This window comes from Apteryx mantelli, chromosome 7, assembly GCF_036417845.1.
Source record: "Apteryx mantelli isolate bAptMan1 chromosome 7, bAptMan1.hap1, whole genome shotgun sequence".
NCBI classification, from domain to species: Eukaryota; Metazoa; Chordata; class Aves; order Apterygiformes; family Apterygidae; genus Apteryx; species Apteryx mantelli.
Genome location: NC_089984.1, coordinates 30,278,629 through 30,297,371, shown reverse-complemented (window position 1 = coordinate 30,297,371; position 18,743 = coordinate 30,278,629). Strand labels below are relative to the sequence as shown.

Genomic DNA, 18,743 nt, shown 5'->3' with positions numbered 1-18,743 from the left:
AAGCAGATCAGGTACATGCAACTCTAGTGGCAAGACAAAAGAATGTCCGGTTCCACTCCAAGCACGACAGACTTCGCTGCAGGAGAGGGATCTCCACCATCTCTCCATCTGATATGGCAACCTAATGTTTCAAGCAGGACTGCCAAACAGGGACCTACTTCTTCAAAGTCAACTTTGTGAAAGACAGTATGGTTGCATGTTCTAGAGTCATCCTATTAGTGGTTTTTTTTAGAAGCCATGGGAAAACTTTTAGTAGATTTTAGTTTCTCTACCTGTCCAATCTGTCCATGATATACAAAAAGTCATTTTGAACACCATGGGGCTTTCTAGACTTACCTGCTCCAGGCCGTTCCTTCCTCTTTCCTATACCCACCTCTCTAAGACGTACACTAAGGTGACCAGGTCATCTCTACCCCTTATAGTCCTTTAACCAGGCTTACCTTTCACGCCCTTCTCCACAGATGCTTTGTATACCACCACACTTAGCCCCAGCTTATTTCCAGCATAGCTTCTTCTGCCAACAACTGTTGAATTTATCGATTCCTAGGCCAAGGGAAAAGGTGGATTCCACCACAAGGAAGTTACTGAAGGGCTAATACATCTCACTTCAGCAGTACATAATCATAGAAAAAGTGAAACAAAAACCCCTCACTAGATGGGCCTTGAAATGATTCAGTGACCTTGGGTAGGAGTCAGCTTGAGACCAACCAGCTGATCTGGGGCTGTTAGCCATGTGCTGTTGGCTGGAGCTCATTAGCACCAAGTATTTACTCTCCCATTTGTAGCTGGCAGGCTGCATTTTAGGACCTTGTCAAAACAACAAGAGTGCCAGGTCACGCTCACCAGGCACAATATGGTCTGGAGTACTGCAGTCCTCTGTGCTGAGGGCCAGTTTTACAATCTCCATTAGTGAATTAGAAGGGACTCAATATTAGAAGTCTACCCAGACTGACAATTGCACCACAGCTCTGGAGAGGCACATAACAGCTCTCTTTTTCATTAGTTCAAGTATTAATGGAAAAAGCAATGCCAAGACCAGACAGATTCATTCAACACACTGCTCGGCAGCTCCTTTCATTCTAGGCTTACTTTGTGATGCCTAAGTAGCTGTAAAACTGACTTAGGATTTCTAATACTAAGCATACATTGTAAAGTGTTTAGAAGAAATAACGTAGTGGGATTTCAAATTCTTCACCTAATTCCTCTGCACTAGAATGTCTGCTCTCAAAATGAAGCAAGACAAAATTTGACGCTACTGTTCAACACCAGAGAGATGAGTAGATCTTCTCTACAGTTTAATGGCACTGATGCTCCAAGCTAATTGACCTAATAACCCTGCTTGTACTCCTGCTCACCGTATGGTTTGATTCCTCTAGTAAAGAAGGGAGAGGGCTAGGGCTTTTAAATATGTGTAAAGCAGTTAACTTCCTCCTTTCCTCGATTACCAGCTAGAGTGATATCACAGCCTGCCAAGAGGAAATTTATCTTTGGATGGCTTTGCTGCTGAGCTCTCCTGCAACTGTACGTGCTAATGGCCCAATATGTAAGCGTCAGAATGGATTTGCTGTATTAAATAAAAATGGATGATCTAATATATTAGGTTAACAGAAGGATGATATTTGTCCCAAATATCTGCTTTGGCACAGAGCACTGAGGAGGCTGATAAGAGTATCTCAAACTCATTTCTTTCATCACATGGCTACCCAGAGGTCTTGAAAAGACAGTTTGTGATAATGTAATTAGAAGCTGCATTATAATGCTTACACACTATAAGGTCAAATAATAGTTGTACAGATGACTTCCATTTTAGTATTTCCTAATATTGACTAACTAAACAGCAACATTGTGACAGTGTTTCACAGTTTCCCATTTAGCATTTTCTGGAGTTAAGAATAGAAGAAGAACCACTTCAAGCACCCCAAAACAGGAGATTCCCCACTATTGCTGTTTACCTGTATGCAAGGGCTGACAAAGTTCAATGTTTATTAGACACACTCACAGAAGGGAAAAACACCTAGGGCTATTTATTAAAGGCAATATCTTTAACTCCAGAAGTTCTTGAATTGCAGCTTGATGGGATCAATAAGCTTCCACGGGGAAATACTTTTGCTCTTTTCTAAAGCTCTTCCTCTAAGCACTCAGAGAGTCAGACATACCAGAGGATTCACCATCACTGTTTTTACATCTTTGCGATTAACTGAAGCTCACTGGTAAAGCGCCCTGCTCCTAAGAACCTTACACTGGCAGAGAAATACTCAAATCTCACGGATCAATCTCAGCTCTGGAGGAAGAATACTGCAATAGCTACTTTACCTGATCATTTTGCTGCACCACTGAATTAAATCAGAAGTCCACATCCCATCTCTTCTCCTTATTCTACTTCAAAAAAATGCCAGTGAAATGCTGCTGGCTACACAGACTGACTTGAAGTTTACATCTGGGCCTGTTACAGATATCCTTAACAGACAGAGAAGGCAGATGGAAACCTGCTTCACGCATGGTGGGTTTCGCTCTGATCAGCTTCAGTGAAGGAAAGAGTTTGCTAACACTGCAAACAAGTTGAGGGGCAGGGGACAGAGAGGAAAGCAATGTCTGGTCTTTGTTGACTGTAAAGAGTTCCTGGCAATCAGTTGAAGAGCAATCAAAAATAAAAAAGAAAAATCATACCCAGCATGGGTGTCAAATGCAAATCTCTGTTGCTCAGAACATTTATGAAGCCATTTAATTCACTTACTCCTCTCCCCGTCAGCCATGTAAACAACATGTTTTCATTCTACTTTCAACAACAAAACTGCCAGGATCCTCCAGTCAGGATCTTCACCACGACTGGGTGAAAAAGCAGTGCTGCTCTCCAGCAGCATCTCTTATTCTCATAGGCCCTAAAAAAGCTTCCCAGCAGGGAACCTAGAAGAACTGGAGCTGTTCTCCAATGCCTTCCCCTTGACACCTCCCCCTCAGCATACTAGCACGAGGGCTATCTGCAATAACCCACATCCTCTCCTCTCCTCTCCAGTGGAATGAGCACGCATCCCCAAGGAGCTCTGCAAGGCCAGCAAAGCTCTTGGCAGCACAGTACCTGCAGGTGCTATGCTGCCAGACAGCCCAGAAACAGTTTGTCACGTGGCATCCCCTCACACCATGCGATGCTTGTTCAGGGAACAAATCTGCAGGCGTATCATGATAAGCCTTCTGCATCTTGGTGGCAAACTCCCTCCCATCTACCATTCCCCTGCTCTCTTCTTCCAAAAAGACTGTCTGTGCTAGACCTCAACACATTTCCCTTTATGTGAATTTTCCCAAAAGGGACCAGAGGAGACCCCTTTTATTAGCCAAGCAGCCTTGAAAATAATACCGTCTTCCAAGAAGGAGTTCTTTGACAGTCCAGAAGGGATTTATGTAGTTTCTTCCAGTTTCTTGCAATGCTGCAATCACAAGCCTAAACAGAAAAGTGGCTCAGGAGACTGTAGATGAACTAGAAAAAAATGAGCATTCAAAGGTCACTCGTGGAAAGTTTGGATGCAGACTCAGCAGGATGGGAACTTACATAACCTTCAAAGGACCAGGAAAGAAACCACTTACAACTTTGGGTTTGAGTTGTATCAGAGAGATGCAGGACCTAATAACAGAGAGAAAACTCTGACCAGAGCAATGATAACGCAGAGCTTTGGATTGCCAGGCTACCAGTCACTCACTACCCTACTCACTTTCAAGAAGGGGATCTGTGTGCTCAGAGGAGTAAATAGATCTAGGTATTCTTCTTTGCTCCCCTCAAATATAAGGCTTTTTGGTTTAAGGTTGTTGGGCCTTGGTTTTCTTTGTAGGGAGAGGAGGAACTGGAAAGAGAAAGCTTTCCTAAAGGCCTATATCTAAACCAAATATAGCCAAACACACACTATTAAAAACAGACAATGCAAACAGACAATACAAGATCAACAGAACACAGAGAAGTTCATCATGTGAACTCTGACAAGGTTTTCAGGGAAGAAAAGTCTTTAAGGTCCAATTGACAGTGATTTTAGTAAGGAATCTAGTAATTTTCTCAAGGCTGCCATGTGATTCAGAAAATAAGATCCCAGAACTGCTGAACACAGTTACCATGACTTCTTTGTAACCCATTATTAACTCTGATCTTTAGTATAACATAATAGTGGGGACAGATAAAAATAAGATCAAAACATATGACTCAAAGTCCCCAGATCTGCAACTGCAACAGATAAGGAGGACTCCGATTGAGAAATTCCTGCATTCCAAGGCTGTCCAGGCCACCAGGAAAGCAGCCATACAATGGCTCATAGTACGTGGGCCAATCTTAAAATATTAGTATTACAACACAATGCTTTTCAAGCTGAATTCTTGTAGCTCTGGCATGCAGGGAGCTAGAAATAGAACACTTTGGATTTAGGATCACACATGTGGAGATCAGCCAGTGAAAAACACCAAGAGCAAGTGCCAGAGAGCATTTGAGCAGAGACCTAGGAAAACCATCATAAAAAAAAGCCCACACACTTGTCAACAGGGGAAAGTAGACAAGGGGAAACAGTACACCAGCTTCTTTCCAAAAAGAAGACTTTGCCACTCATTCACTCCCTGCTGCAGCTTAGGAGCCAGGACTCTCTCAGATCCAGGAAGAGATAATACCTTACTCCTCTTTACAGCAACAGCCAACGTCAGATTACCTGGGAATGGGCTTACGTCAGATGAGATCTACCTTTGTGCTGAGCAAAGTCAGGCAGGTCATTTCTCAGACTAAAATAAGGAGTACCTTATACCTCTCTGCATTATTAAACATGGGTTGAATTCAAGAAAGCTAAAACCTACCCTGCACAATTTGTAGGCAAAGAGATTTGACAGTACTGGTAGAAATTCATGGTCTGTTGACAGGACTAGAAAACTGCTTCACTTCCAGAAGCTTTTAATTAATTTATATTTAAATAAGCAATGCTTTTTATAAGCCAAGCTTTTTTTCAGACTCCTCAGGAATCATGTTTATTCATATTTTAAGAGATTTAAGCAACAAGGGAGGGGGAATACGCTGCAGTGCGCTCTCTAATTTTAAATTTCTTGCCTGGCAGCATAGAAGCGAAACAGATTTTTATTTTGTTAATTGTGGGCAAAGAATATTAATGAACAGGCTCACAAACAAATCCTCCAACTGTTCAGCCTAAACACCGGAAAAAGTACAGAACTACCAGTTTCATCTTCCACAACAGTCCAAGTACTTATATCCTACAATACTTGGCTTTTAATCATCTCCTTGTAAGCAGCGATTCTAAGCTTGGGCTAAGAATATTTTGTTCCTGCCCAAAAAGTGAGCTTCAAACCCCTGCACCCAGCTAATTACTAAACTTCTCAGAGAGCAGGCCTCTTCCTTTGTGGAAATTAAACTCTTCAATTGACAGCAGCACTGTGACACTAGCTGCCCATTGCACTGAACTGCGGTGGTAGGGACCCGGGTGGGGGAAGAACCATGCACAAGGCTTGTCAAGCTAGTCCGCTGTGGTGGAAGACCAACGTGGTGGTAAGGGAACGACTAAAAACAGTGAGCTTATTCATTTTCAACACTGCACTGGAGAGCAACATGCAGTTCAATTCTCCCCCTTAATTTATACATTCTCACGGGAATTTGGCAAGGTTGCTCTGAAGAAGAAGGTTTAAAGAACTCTTGCAAGAGACACTGTGCTATGCCAGATCAAGCAAGCTATCACTTATTTACATTCGTTTCAAAAGACACAAAGGAAGGCATTTATTTCTGCCATATCTGTGCTTTTAAAGAGAAACTGGTTAGGACAAAGCTGGTCCTACCATCGGTGCTTGCCAACTATCCAGCACAGCTATTCTGGAGTAAACTCGGAAAAAATCAAACTATCCTGAATTAATTCACTACCAGAGACTATTCCTGAAAAAAAAACAAAAGTGATTTCAGGAAGGCACATGCACACACATGAGGAAGTCATCCTAGACTTGTGCTAATGGGAAGCTTCCTTGCGCAGGCAAGGGAAGTCCTCCGGCTACCAGGGAAAGTGCTCTCTTGTTTGTACCTTCCAAGCGACCCAGAGGAATTTTTAAGAAACCTATTATAAGCACAAATTTCAAAAATTGTAAGAAGCAATAGTTGGCTCTGCCACACATGCAGGATTAAAATGAATACCTACTTCTCCCTGCAACAAAATAAAAGCACTCCTGTGTTAACAGCCAGGACTGTGTTTCATCTCCTTCAGACAGGGAAAATAAAGCATCCAACATAATTTTTCACTCCTTCAGACACATTGATACAAACAAAACAAGAAAGATACAAACTTAGCTAGAGGTAAAGCACACCGTCATGCTATCTTCTTGAGTCTGAATAACTGCGGGGAGGCAGGGGAAAGAAAAATGCTACGCTCACACATGCGGCAAAATTTACCTTAACCAGCCAACAGTTAAATGACGTAATTTAGTTTCAGATCTGAGCTGCAGACTCTGTAGCATAGAGACCGCAGATTAGGTGCTGTCTCATCTCTTGTTCAACAGCTCTGAACCCGAGTAAGAATTCCCCATTTCCACGTAGAGGTAGAAATAGTTAAACAAAACACTTGCTGTTCTAGCCTAGCCAGTAAAAGGCAGCAGCATGTTTGCGTTTATCTGTGAAGATGAAATAGGAATCACGAAACCAATGGAATAATCCCCTAAATCACAGAAATTGTGTTAAACAAGAAGAAACAGATCAAGTGCCATGCTGTCAAAGCTCAGTGTGCGGATCAAATAGTACATGGAAATTTAAATGGTAGTTTATTACCTAGAAAGGCCATAAGTGCAATTTACAAAGTTCTACTCGAGATAACTTTTGCAGCTGATAAAAGGTTAACTCAAATATTCCCTATTAGCCTCACTGTGGTGTCAATGCAGCTGTAAAGATCTCCTCTTTCAGTCAGGTTATCTCCCAGGGAACTGAACTGTTCAGTAGTACTTTGATCAGAGCTCCCAGGATACGATCAGCTCCATGGCACTCACATTACCTTCAATTTTCCAGCACGGCAGTACAAAAATATCCCATCCATCTGAAATTTCATTTGCTATTTCTTTGATAGTACTTTCCTGCACAGGATATACAGCCTGCACAATTACTTGGCTTGAAAGGAAGAACAGATTTAAAACAAAACAAAAAAACCCACATTTTTTTTCCTTTCTCAAACAAAGGCTTATAACAGGAATTAAGATGCACTTGTCAGGTCAATATCTCCTACAATTAAGATGAGGCTGGAAAGCTTCAGTCCTGTTCCGAGGCAACTAATACGCCTGCTATGCCAGCAAGAGGTAAAAAAGGATCATGTCTTCACACAGCTCAGCCTCTGATCATCACGGTAGAGGGAAGCCTGGGTAAAGAAGTCTGCAACCCTGAAGTGCAGCACTAACAAGCATGCTCAATTACATTTTAAGACTCAGGCATAAAAAGTACCCTGAAACTATTTACGAGTTACAAGACCGAAGCGTCAGTCAAAATAGTTGGAACGCAGGCAGGGAATGGAAATCGCCCAGCTGAGCCTATGAATGGAGTTAAAAAGCCTTGTTTATCTCAGCACGTGTGTGCACACTAAGCCTGAAAGATATGAGTGACCTACACGAGCAGCCCACCCGCTCCTTACTGTCAGGCTAGATGAGAAAGCAGAGAAGGCACCACCAAGTAACGGGTGCAGATTCACATCAGCAGTTCCCACCACAACGGGCAGACGGGGCAGGGGGGAAGCTTGCTTGGCACTGTGCCCACAGACACACACAGACCCCCAAAACAGCGGAGAAAAGAGGAAGGCAGCACATACCATCCACACACCAGCCTTCTGAGTCAGGGAACTGGCAGATGTGACAGGCTCCTAAACAGAGGCCACTCTCTGTGCCAAGTGCACCTTCCCAAATGCCTCTGGGAACAGGAAATGGGGAGGCACACCTGGGGAGCTCCCCCGCCCCCCAGGCCAGCTCACAGTGGGAAGGCAGATGCTCACACTCACTGACCCGGACCTCCCCCCCAACGCCCCTGCCACAGGCATGTCCCACCTTTCTTGAACTCCTCCAGCATGGCATCGAGCTTGGTGTCATTGAAGACAAAGTGCAGTGGATGGTTGTAGAAGCGGGTGATGGTCTTGAGCGGAGTGCAGTCATCAGGGTCCACGAAAGCCAGGTCCTTAACGAAGAGCAGGTCCACAATGTTGGAGCGGTCACCCTCAAAAACGGGGATGCGGGTATAACCGCTCTCCATGATCTCAGACATAGTGTTGAAGTCGAGCACAGCCTCAGCAGCTATCATGAAGCAGTCTCGGAGCGGAGTCATCACATCCTCCACTGTCTTGGTGCGCAGCTCCAGGGCTCCTTGGATAATGTTGAGCTCCTCTTTGACTAGGTCATTATAAGGGTCGGTGACCCGCAGCATCTCCAACAACTTCTCACGGTTGTAGACCGTGCCGATCTCCTGGCCCAGGACACAGTCCAGCAGCTTGCTGACTGGGTAGGAGGCCGGGAAGGTCATCATCATGAAAAACTTGGTGAGGAAGATGGTGTTGGCGCCCACGGCCAGGCCGTGCCGAGAGCAAATGGCCTGCGGCACGATCTCGCCGAAGATGACGATACCGATGGTGGAGACCACCACGGCCACCAGCCCGGAGCCGGCGATGTCATCCAGCAGGATGGTAAGCGTGGTGTTGACCAGGACGTTGCCCAGCAAGAGGGAGCAGAGCAGGTAGTTGCCCTGGCGGCGCACGGGCTCGATGCGCTTGGCGTAGTTCTTCTCTTTGTCGGTGCCGCAGTTCTGCACGATGCGCAGCTCCATGGGGTCGAGGGCCATGAGGCCCAGGTTGAGGCCGCTGAACATGCCCGAGAGGCAGAGCAGGAGGGAGATGAAGATCACCTGCAGCCAGAAGGGCAGCAGGAACTTCTTCTCCTCGCCCACGATCATCTTGGTGTCCTCGCCGTCGTGGTAGATCCAGGTGGTCTCGCCCCAGGGCGGGGGCCCCGCCGGGCCCTCGGCGCCCGCCAGCCCGCCGGCGGCCCCGGGCCCCAGGGCGGCGGCGGCGGGGGCCGACACCGAGGTGCACAGGTAGTAGGACTTGCTCTTCTCCGTCTTGCGCAGCGGCTTGATCTCGATCTCGATGATGCCCGAGGTGCGGCGGTTGAGCACGATGTGCGGCAGGATGATGATGTCCGAGGTGCGGATGCCGCAGCGCTGCGGGGCGCCGCCGCCGCCCGCCCCGCCGCCGCCGCCGCCGCGCCCCGCCGCCGCCGCCCCCGCCGCCGCCCGCCCGCCGCGCCGCCGCTCGTGCTCCGTGAAGGCGATGCGCGACCACGTCTCGTTGTTGATGTTCTGCCCGTAGACCCGCAGCTTCACGCGCGTCCGCTCGCTCACCCGCAGCGCGCCCCCCTCCATGAAGGAGACGTCGTCCGTGTCCTCCAGCCGCAGGCCGATGATCACCGTCTCCTCCGCCGCCGGGGCGGCGGGCGGCGCGGCGGCGGCGGAGGCCGGGGGCCGCCGGCCCAGGCAGCCGCCGAGCAGCAGCAGCAGCACCACCCGCGCCCCCCGGCCGCCCCCCGCCATGTTCCCCCCGGGCAGCGCGGCCATCTTTAGTCAGGGCTCGGCGCCGCCGCGGCCCCGCATCGCCGCGCGGCGCCTGCGGCGTGCCCCGGCTCCCCCGGCGGTGGCGGCGGCGGCGGGCGCGGCGGCGGGCGAGGCGGCGGGCACGGCCTGCCCGCGGGACCCGACAGGCGGCGACTGCCGGGCCGGGCCGAGCCGAGCGCCGCCTCAAGCCCCTGCCCTCGCCGCCCCTCCCCCGCCCGCCTCGCGGGGGCGGCGCCCGCGCCGCGCGCCGCCAATCGGCGCCCTCGCCGCGCCGCGGGGGCGGGGCCCGGCGCCCGGCCCTCCGCCAATGCCGGCCCGGCCCCGCCCCGCCCGCCGCGGCGGAGTCCCCAGCCCGGGGGGCGCGTGACTCCGGTGTGTACGCCAGGCGGGCGGGGGCGGAGCCGGCCGCGCGCCGCCGGCCAATGGCGGCCCGCCTGGCACCCGGCGGGGCGGAGACTCGGAGGGGCGCGACCAATGGGGGCGCGGCGCGGCCGGCGGGCCGGGGTCGGCGCGTGCCGCGCGCGGCGGGGCGGAGCGGGGCGGCCCGGTGCGCTGCGCAGCTGCCGGCCGGGCCGCGCCGGGGCCGCCGCCTCCGTCCAGGCCTCGCCGCCGCCGCCTCCCCCCCCCCCCCCGCGCGGCCCGGTCGGCGGTGGCGCAGCGCCCCCTGGCGGCCCGGCGCGGCCCCTCGGCGCCTCCTCGGTGGCGTTACCGAAAAGCGACCGGAGTCGGGGCGTTTGGACCCCGCTCCGAAAACGGCCCCGGGTGCCTATAGCTCCCGCCGGGGAGGTTCGGAGCCTCCCCCCGCTCCCCGCTCGGCTCGGTAACCGGGCGTACGCAGGGCCCGCAGGCCCCGGTGCGGGGCGGAGACCTGCCCGTGCGGCGCGGCGGTCCTGGGCCGCGGCGGCCCGGCTCTCGGAGCCGCGGGCAGGTCGCGGCCTGGGCACGGGGGCCCGAAAAGCCGGGGCGACAAGGCACCCGCGCGTCGGCGTCCGGGCGAGGACCTCCAAAGCCCCAAATTAAAGCCGAGAGCTAGGGGAACTTCTCTCGGCTGCTGCCTTCCTCCCCAAAACGCTGAGAACTTGCAGAAAGCAGCGCCGTGCAAATACACTGGCATTTGGCTGTGGCCTTTTCACGTATGCACGTCGGAGAGGGGGGTCTCGCTGCTGGAGCGGCAGTGGGTGCTGCTTTCCCCGGCAAAGCTGAAAAGCTCCGCCGGGGCCCCATGCCTTTTTAATGAGGGATTTTGCAGGCAGGAGCCCCCCTGACCCATCTGCTCTTCCGTTCGCGCTGGGAAGACTCTCTTTGATGACGAGAGTTAATTGCCGCCAGCCTCCCAGGACGGGCTGGTTTTTGACTTTATGAAAGACTTGGTAAGCAACAGCGAAAGAGGGATGTGCTCAAGGCAAATTAAACAGTGCCTTGGCTGCCTCATCAGCACATAAATCAGCGCGTGTAGAATAGGACTAACTAGTGTCTTGTCCCCAAAACCCCGTGTCTCCCTACCCAGGAACGTCTTATGGTGCTCTAAATCCAAAACACCTTGGAAATTTTTTGTAAACCGAATTGGTCAGACTCGTAGTCTCATCCAAAACCAGAAGGATAGGTTGGCAAGGTGACTTTCCAGGAAACTATGTTTATGGGCATTATTTATACGTTTAATCCCCAAATAGTGAATTAATCATTCCCCTATTTTGCTCATGGCAGAGGTCAGGTTAAGCAGCCCGGGGCGCTGAGGCAATCCTTTCTAAAGCTTGGAATTATTTTTACAATCCTCATATTTTGTAGTGGTCCAAGTTTTGTCAAGAGTTAATACAGAAGGCCCAGCAAGCACCTTGTTCTGGTGCGGCTGTTGCCTGGGAGTCTCGTTTACCCATCACCTAAAAGCTTCTCTGGGTAGAAAAGGTCTTGGGATAGATGGTAAACTTTCTTTTCTATCCACGTTATCTGAGACGATGGATGCTCCAGCTTGGTTTCCAACACAGAACAAGAGCATTTTGAGCATTTCAGCCTGTTGTGCCGGTGTCGGAGTTTCCCATCCCTGTGCAGCAGTCGGTCTTTACCTGACCACCTACACTTTCCCTTTCAGGTGTTCTGGAAATGCCTCCTCACCTCTGGGACCCCCCTCTGCCAAGCTGCTTCCAGAGCATCCTTGGCAGTTGCCCATGTTTCTTTTTGAATATGAATCTTTCATCTTTTGCTCTTTATCTTTTCCCATGCCATGATTCTCTATAAATTGATTTTGTTTTACTTTGTACTGTTTCTTTAGCATCTTCTTTGATGGCCTTTTTTGGCCAGGTGCAAAATTATGCGTGTGTTGAACTGTGTTTTGGGGATATATTGTAGGAAGTCCTCAAACAATTCCCTGTCTTTGTTAACACATCCAAATTTTGGCTTCTGCTCCCGTTTGGTTGTGCAGACAGTGGCCCGCAGGTTGGGGAAGCTGGCCCCTGTGAAGGTTTCAGTATACATATCGCTGATTGGCACCGTAAGCTGTTTATGCAAAGCAAACGTAATCAGATCATGACCCCCAGTACCTAGGCAACCGTTAATTTTTAGGTCAGCGATTAACTCTCCCTTTGTACGAGGAGGAGGCCCTCAGGGACCGCACGGAGCGAGCATTGTGCCTCGGTGCCGCTCGCTCGGGCCCCTTCGTAGGGAGGGCGATGGGATGGGTTTGACGGCCACCGCGGTGCCTGGGGGCTGCTGACGCTGCTGGCCGGACCTGCCTGAGCCGGCCGCTGCACGAGGAGGGGTGGAAACGCCATCGCAGGGGGCTGGAGAGCGGGTTGGGGAAGCGGCTGTCCGGGACGGCGCAGCAAGACCCCGACCATGGCAGGTGGATGGGATGGCCCCATCTGGCCCCACCGTCTGCAATTCGAAGGGGTCTCCAAATCCTTGTTTCTAATCTCAGCCGCTAACCTGAGGGCTCAGACAGCCCTGCCGGTTGTCTTTACCGACACTGCAGACCTGTTGGCCTCGGAGCTGGTTCAGGTCTCCAGGGTTGGGAGATGCCCCCTTCTCACCTTCTCCTTCACTGGACAGGGGCAAAAGGGCTTCGCCCGGTCTTTCTCCTCAACCGCTGCTCCTCACACAGTGTCTTCATGTAGGAACCATGTCCTGAAAGCCGCTTTGTGCCTGCGGCAGTCCGGGCGCCCCCGGCACACCGTGCCCGCTGCTCGGCAGCTGGATGCAAGGTGCTGAGCTGCACCGTGGCAGCAAGGCCGGGCAGCAGCCGGGTACCTCCTGCACCGACAGCCTCTGGGACAACCCACTTTTCCCTTCCCACACACCTAGCATCTCGCGAGCCTCCCACCGGGGCTGGCAGGAGCGCAAGCCCATCTCCTCCGATGGCAGCCTCGATGCCCTCCGCTCCTCAGCCTCTCCAGGACCCGGCCAGCCAGGCGCTCCAGATTTCCCTGCAAAATCTGCTCTGGGCTTTTCCACTAGATGGAGTCCGGGGGAAAACATAAACTGCAGCAGCGCTGCACAAGGAAAGAGAGAGAAATTCCCACCTCCTAGAGCACGATTACCCTCTGGCTGAGAAGTTCAGCTTTAGAAAATGCAGCCGAGACGGGGCCTGCATGAGGACATGTCGAGCTCAGCCAAACCCTAGCTGCAGCAGGCACTAACTGGGGTATCTCCTGCCCTGAGCACAAATCACAGCGACAGCCCTGGGGGCCTCATGCACTGCTTCGAGTTCTCCATGGAAAAGCAGGCCTGGCTGGGCTCCCGGGAAGGGCCTGGCCCTTCTCTCCCACAGCCATGGGGAGAGGCTCATTTGCAGCCTTATAAATGAGATGCTAATTGCACCTCCTGGTGCTGCGCGCGTGAGGACCGCTGCACCTTGCACGGGCTTTGCCCTGCAGATGCTTGGGGCTCCCTGGGTGCGGAGGGTGAGCACAGCAAGATCGAAACAAGGAAGGGCCGATGCGGCTGCTTAATGCTATTATGCCTTTTGCTTCTCCGAAACATTCGTCTCTTGGCTGTGGGCTCCCAAAGACGGCAAGTTGCAGCCAGACCAGGCACAGCGGGTGCGTGCCACAGGAGCTCAGCCATTTATTTGCTCTCCGGTGAAAGCCATGCGCTGCTGGCACCACGTCCCCCGGGCTCGCTGGCAGGCGCCGGCGCGGGGGCATCACTTGGCCGCTCAGCAGCACCCGCGGGGGCCGCAGGCGCTGGCGGGGCAGCAGGCAGGTCCCGGGGCTCCCGGCTGCTCCAGCAGCTGGAAGGGATCGCAGATCCTCTCCTGGGGGCAGAGAACAACCCGAGACGGGATGCAGCCGGAGGGAAGCGGGAGGGCGAGCGCCCCGGGAGAGCAGCATTGCCCCGCTCCTTGCCCCCCGCCAGTGGGGCAGCCCAAGCCGACCCCATAGCTAATGCGAGGAGCATGTGGGGGATCAGCCCAGCTGCTTTCCGCTGCCGCCAGGAGGATGCCGAGAGTTCCTCTGGGACCTTCGCTCTGCTTTTATCTCAGAAATGCCTCCTGCTTGGACCGGGACCCAAGAACATCCCCCCCGCTCCAAGTACAAGGTTGCATTTCAGGGACGCGCAGCTGTGGGGCTTCGCCTCCCGACGACCCTCAGGAGCAGGCGGAGAGGACGGCCGTGGGGAGGAGGAGAGAGGTTTCCAGCAGATAAAGGTGCCCCGGGCTGCGGGGCCAGGGACGCGTGCGGGGTGCGAAGGGCTCTCACTCCTCGTGGTGGGAGCCGCCCCGCTTTGGGGACCACAAGCTGGACCCTGTGGGTGTCTGGTTGTGCCACGTGGAGCAGCTCTGGTGTGGCCACGGCACAAGAGCCGGGCAGCTGCCCAAACTCAGGCGTCGGGCACCCTCCACGATGCCCCGGGGGGTCCTGCCCAGCCCAGGGCACAAGTCTCCCGGTGCCAGCCCCGCGCCCCCGGGGACACACGTGTCCCAGCCCCCGAACTGAGCCATGGAGCTGCCGGCTACCAACCTTCACCCTCCCGCGGCAGCAGCCTGGCGGTGCAGTGTCGGCATTGGCGTCCGCCCCGCTGGCTTGGATCAAGAAGTCCTCCGCGAACCTGGAGCTCCGCAAGATAGCGGCCGTGTCGGCGTCCACATCCACAGCCTCCCCTGCCTGGGGGCAGAGGGACAGTGATGGGACCAGGCAGCCCGGAGAACCCCCGCTGGCTGCCGTGACCACACGGGGCGCAAAAGCAGGGATGCAGCCTGGCCCAAAACCCTCCGAAACCCCCGCAGTGGCTGAGCACGTGGCTCCAACCACCCTGCATTTCCCCATGGATGTCCTTCTCCCGTCTTCACCCCAACAAGACGCACAGGTCGGGCTCCCTTTCCCTCCCCCCATTTCTGCTCCCTTGGCTTGTGTGGCCCCTCCACCGCTGCTCACCCCCCAAAATCACGCAGGACACCCCCCCGGCAGCCCTGCCCCAGCCCAGCCTTGCAGCCCCTGGCCTGCCCAGCATCCTCAGGAGCCCCAAGGCGCCTCCCCGGACCTTGAAGGTGAAGCTGGCGTCCAACACCAGCTCCTGCTCGTGCCCCGCGATGCCGCCCTTGTAGATAACCCGGCCTGGCCCGGCCCGGCTCTCCGCCAGCACCTTGAAGAGGCGGAAAGTCGCGGAGACGAAGCGGCAGTCGCCTGGAAGGGAAAAGCCGGTGAGCCGGGATGCCGGCACATCCCGCCACGGCGGCCGGCCGGCCAGCTCCCCGCTCGGACCCTCACCGACGATGCTCTCCAGCTCCTCGTGGCCAACGGTGATGGGGCTGGCGGCGACCAGGCGCGGGGGGCTGAACCCCACATCCTGGGCGATGCTGTACAGCTCCCTCCAGCACAGGGCTCCCGCCAGGCACTCCCCTGGCACGACAGGCCACGGACACGGCTCGCACCCCGTGTGCCGGTGCCTCGTCCTCGGAGATCCCGGCGAGGAGCCCTACGCACCCCACAGCACCCTGTGCGCCCGGGCGGCCTCGCTCAGGCGCCGGCTGGCGTAGACGTCGCTGAAGTACATCTCTCCTCCGGGCTGCAAGGGAGCAAAGGGCGAAGGGAGACGCCAGCCCCACCGAGTGACGGGGATTCGGGGTCAAAACGGGCCAAGAAAGGGGCAGGCTGGAGCGCTGGCCCCGGCAATACCTTCAGCACACGATAGGCCTCCCGCAGGACGGCTCCCTTGTCCGGGGAGAGGTTGATCACGCAGTTGGAGCTGGGGAGAGGAGACCACGTTGGCATGGCCACCAATGAGCATCCAAAAGCCTGCACCGTCTTTTACGCCCAGCACCACTGGTTGCTGCACGTCCCACCGCTTAATGGAGGAGCTGGAGAGGCCGATTTGGCCATGGAAAGGGCAGCCTCCATATTCCCAAGCTCCGGCCCAGACTCTGGCTTGGGATTTTCCCTTTCCTAACGCATGGCTGGAGCAAGCAGCCCGGTGGGACGCGGGTCTGGGCCCCTGCCGCGGTCCCAGGCATGCGGGGCCGGCGCGTCCCTGTGGTACCTACATGACAATATCGTAGCTCTCGTCGGCCAGGCCAGCGTCTCCCAGCTTCTCCATGTAGCCCTGGATAAAGTCTACGTTAGGCGCTCGGAAGCCAAACTTGTCCATGTGGTAGGCGATGTGCTTCCTCGCCACCTCGACCTGGGAAGGCGAAGGGAACGGCTGAGGGGGGAGACGGGAGCCGGCGGCCAGGCCAGGCCAGGCCAGGCTGCTCAGCATCTCCGAGCGCGGACGCCCGAGCCGCGCGCCCCACCTGCCCTTGGGTCATGTCTATCCCGGTGACGTGGCCCTCCTCCCCGACGAGCTGACTGAGCAGGTAGCAGTCCCTGCCGCTGCCGCTGCCCAGGTCCAGGACGCGGCAGGACGCCAGGCGCTCGGGGAGCACCAGCCCGCAGCCATAATACCTGGGTGACGGACGCTCAGCGGGGCCCGGCGCTCGGGAACGCCGTGGCATCGGAGCACCAGTCCCGGCGGTTACCTCGCCACCACCTCTCCGTGGACCCGCTCCAGCGCCTCCCTTGCAGCCCTGGGCAGAGGCCCGGCCGGCGTGACGCAAGCGTTGGTTTTCAGGTCCTCCGACCTCTGCAGCTCTTGGCCATAGTAATCCTGAGACGGGGAGGGTGGAAGCCACCGAGCTGCACCCCGCTCTCACCCGGGCCCCCGAAGGAGCTGCGTCCGTGAGCCGGGCAGGCGGCTCAGCCCTTGCTCCCTGGCCACCCCGGGTCCCCCGTCCCATTGCTGCCTCACCGCTTGGCTCCCGTGTGCCCCGCACGGCCCCTCACCTGCACCGCTCGGTGGATCTGCTCTCCGGCCAGGGCTGCCACTGCAAGCAGAGCACCAGGGACATGGCGCTGGTACCTGACGCCACAGTGACAGGCACCACGCCGGGGCCTTCCCAAGGGCCCTGACACCCCCCCCCCAACACGAGGAACACTGTTTGTGGGCTCTGCCCCTTGGCAAATCCCAGGGACACCCCAAACTCACATTCGAGCGAGAATCCCACCTCCAGGTCCTGGGGGAGCCTGACACTCCCCCAAAATGAGCCTCCCAAACCCAGCTCCCACTGCCCTAAAGAGACGAGCCCCCCCCCAAACCAGTCACGACTTTCCTGCAAGGCAAATCACCCCCCCGAGACCCCCAAGCCCCAGTGGGGTCCCCCCAGGGACAGCCCCCAGCATGGCTGCCCCGGGCCCCCTTACTGCCTCCGGCTGCAGGGGATCGGCTGGACTCTGCCCAGGCTGGGCCACGCTCCGCCCCGGCATCCTGCGCCTGCGTCCGCCCCAGCCTCGGCTTCCGGCACCGAAACCAGCCCCAGGCGGGGGACACGCTGGTGGCAGAGACCTGTCATCCCAAACGGGCTCCCCCGGGCTGCTGGAGGGGGCACAGTGACGGCCAGCACCGGCGACCCAGCACGGATGCTGCTGCAGCTTGGTGGCCGTCGGGGCAGCTCTTCCGCTGCCACCAAGCAGGCGGCAGCTTCTGCGGGAGCTCAGAGGAAAATCCCTTTCCCAAAGCGCCGCTGCCACCCAGCACAGCGAGGCCAGGCTTCGGGAGCCCCGTGGGTGCAAACACCACCCCATACCCCCCCTTTCAGGGCTCCACTGTGCTACCCTGGGGAAGCCCACGCCACGCACGGGGTGCAGACCCTGCTCTCTGCCACAGCGTAACCAGGCACAGGAGAGAAAAGGATCAGGGGCTCGAAAAAAAAAAAAAAGAAAAGGAAGTAGAAACCCAAGCCTTTTACCACAATAAAGCAAATCATTTTAGCCTTTTTACACCCTCCTCTGCTGTGTCCGCGTTAGAGCAGAGGCACAGCACACAAAATAAGCTAACAGCACTGCTGGGCTGATTAGATTAGCCTGGGCTAACAGCGGTACCTTCGTGGGGACGCAGGAGATGGGCTGCCACAAGGTGAGGCCCAAACAGGCAGCAGCAGCAGAAAGGATGGCAACCAGAGCAACACCAGCCCAAAGAAAGGCTCTGCCAGGCGGGAACCGAAGCCCTGCAGCACTTTGCTGCAGATCTACAGCAGGAACGTGGCAGGCTGATCTCCGCTATCCATCTGCCTTGTCATATCAGCTGATGAAAAGCACACTCAGGCAATGAAGTGCTTCCAGTGTGCTCCAAGTGCTCCAGATAAGTGACTTACAAAAACCAGACACAATATTTATAGCCTGGACCCAATCTTGCTCCCTGGGAAGCAAACAGGAGCCCAGCCGCTAATCCTCATACACACAACAGTACAGAAGTGAATATACAGGCTTGCAGGTTTGTTTTTTTTTGTTTTTTTTTTTTTTGCCTTTTTTCCCCCCACTACCCGCTTCCCAGCTGTGCCTTTGGATACCTTCCCGATCCCATACAAACACACAACACATCCAAGGCTGTTTAATTGAGAGCTGGAGCAGCAGCCCAGGAATAGGAATGCAGTTGAAGGCCAAACGCAGCGCAGATGGGCTGGCAAGGGGAGGACGTTCCAAACCCTGGCTTTGTGGAAAATAAGATAACCTCAGAGCAGGATGCTTATCAAATAGTATCCAGCTGGACCACTGACAGAGAGTGTGCGCCCAGATTCCTGCTTTTAACAATTCTGCCTTGGGACTGGCACCCCAGTCTGCACCAAAGCACCTCTCGCCCACCAGAGCACTTACAGCTCCCATTGATTAACATGTCCTAAATAAATCGCGCTGATCATCTC

At 55.0% G+C, this 18,743-nt stretch overlaps 2 protein-coding genes across 2 annotated transcripts in view; both read right to left on the bottom strand.

Moving 5' to 3' along the window:
• CNNM2 (cyclin and CBS domain divalent metal cation transport mediator 2) overlaps window positions 1–9,583 on the bottom strand; it is a 129,488-nt gene extending 119,905 nt beyond the window's left edge. The window contains exon 1 of the mRNA XM_013954983.2: window positions 8,029–9,583. Within this exon, the coding sequence (XP_013810437.2) occupies window positions 8,029–9,583 (1,555 nt within the window). The remainder of the gene's footprint in view (window positions 1–8,028) is intronic.
• Window positions 9,584–11,250: 1,667 nt separating this feature from the next.
• On the bottom strand, window positions 11,251–18,715 carry AS3MT (arsenite methyltransferase). The gene is made up of 11 exons (XM_067299609.1): window positions 18,697–18,715; window positions 16,831–17,027; window positions 16,527–16,654; window positions 16,302–16,452; window positions 16,053–16,189; window positions 15,688–15,757; window positions 15,496–15,577; window positions 15,280–15,411; window positions 15,053–15,195; window positions 14,533–14,676; window positions 11,251–13,826 (listed from the first exon to the last, which is right to left on the bottom strand). Exons 1-11 carry the CDS (start codon window positions 18,713–18,715, stop codon window positions 13,728–13,730), a joined length of 1,302 nt encoding a protein of 433 aa, XP_067155710.1. The 3' UTR covers window positions 11,251–13,727.
• Between the last annotated feature and the right edge of the window lie 28 nt (window positions 18,716–18,743).

Excerpts from the sequence above, each read along its gene's own strand:
- AS3MT (XM_067299609.1), bottom strand. Across the intron at positions 15,412-15,495 it reads GGCGCACAGGGTGCTGTGGG|GGGAGTGCCTGGCGGGAGCC; the intron begins GTGCGTAGGGCT and ends CTGTCGTGCCAG. Across the intron at positions 13,827-14,532 it reads GCTGCCGCGGGAGGGTGAAG|GAGAGGATCTGCGATCCCTT; the intron begins GTTGGTAGCCGG and ends CTCTGCCCCCAG.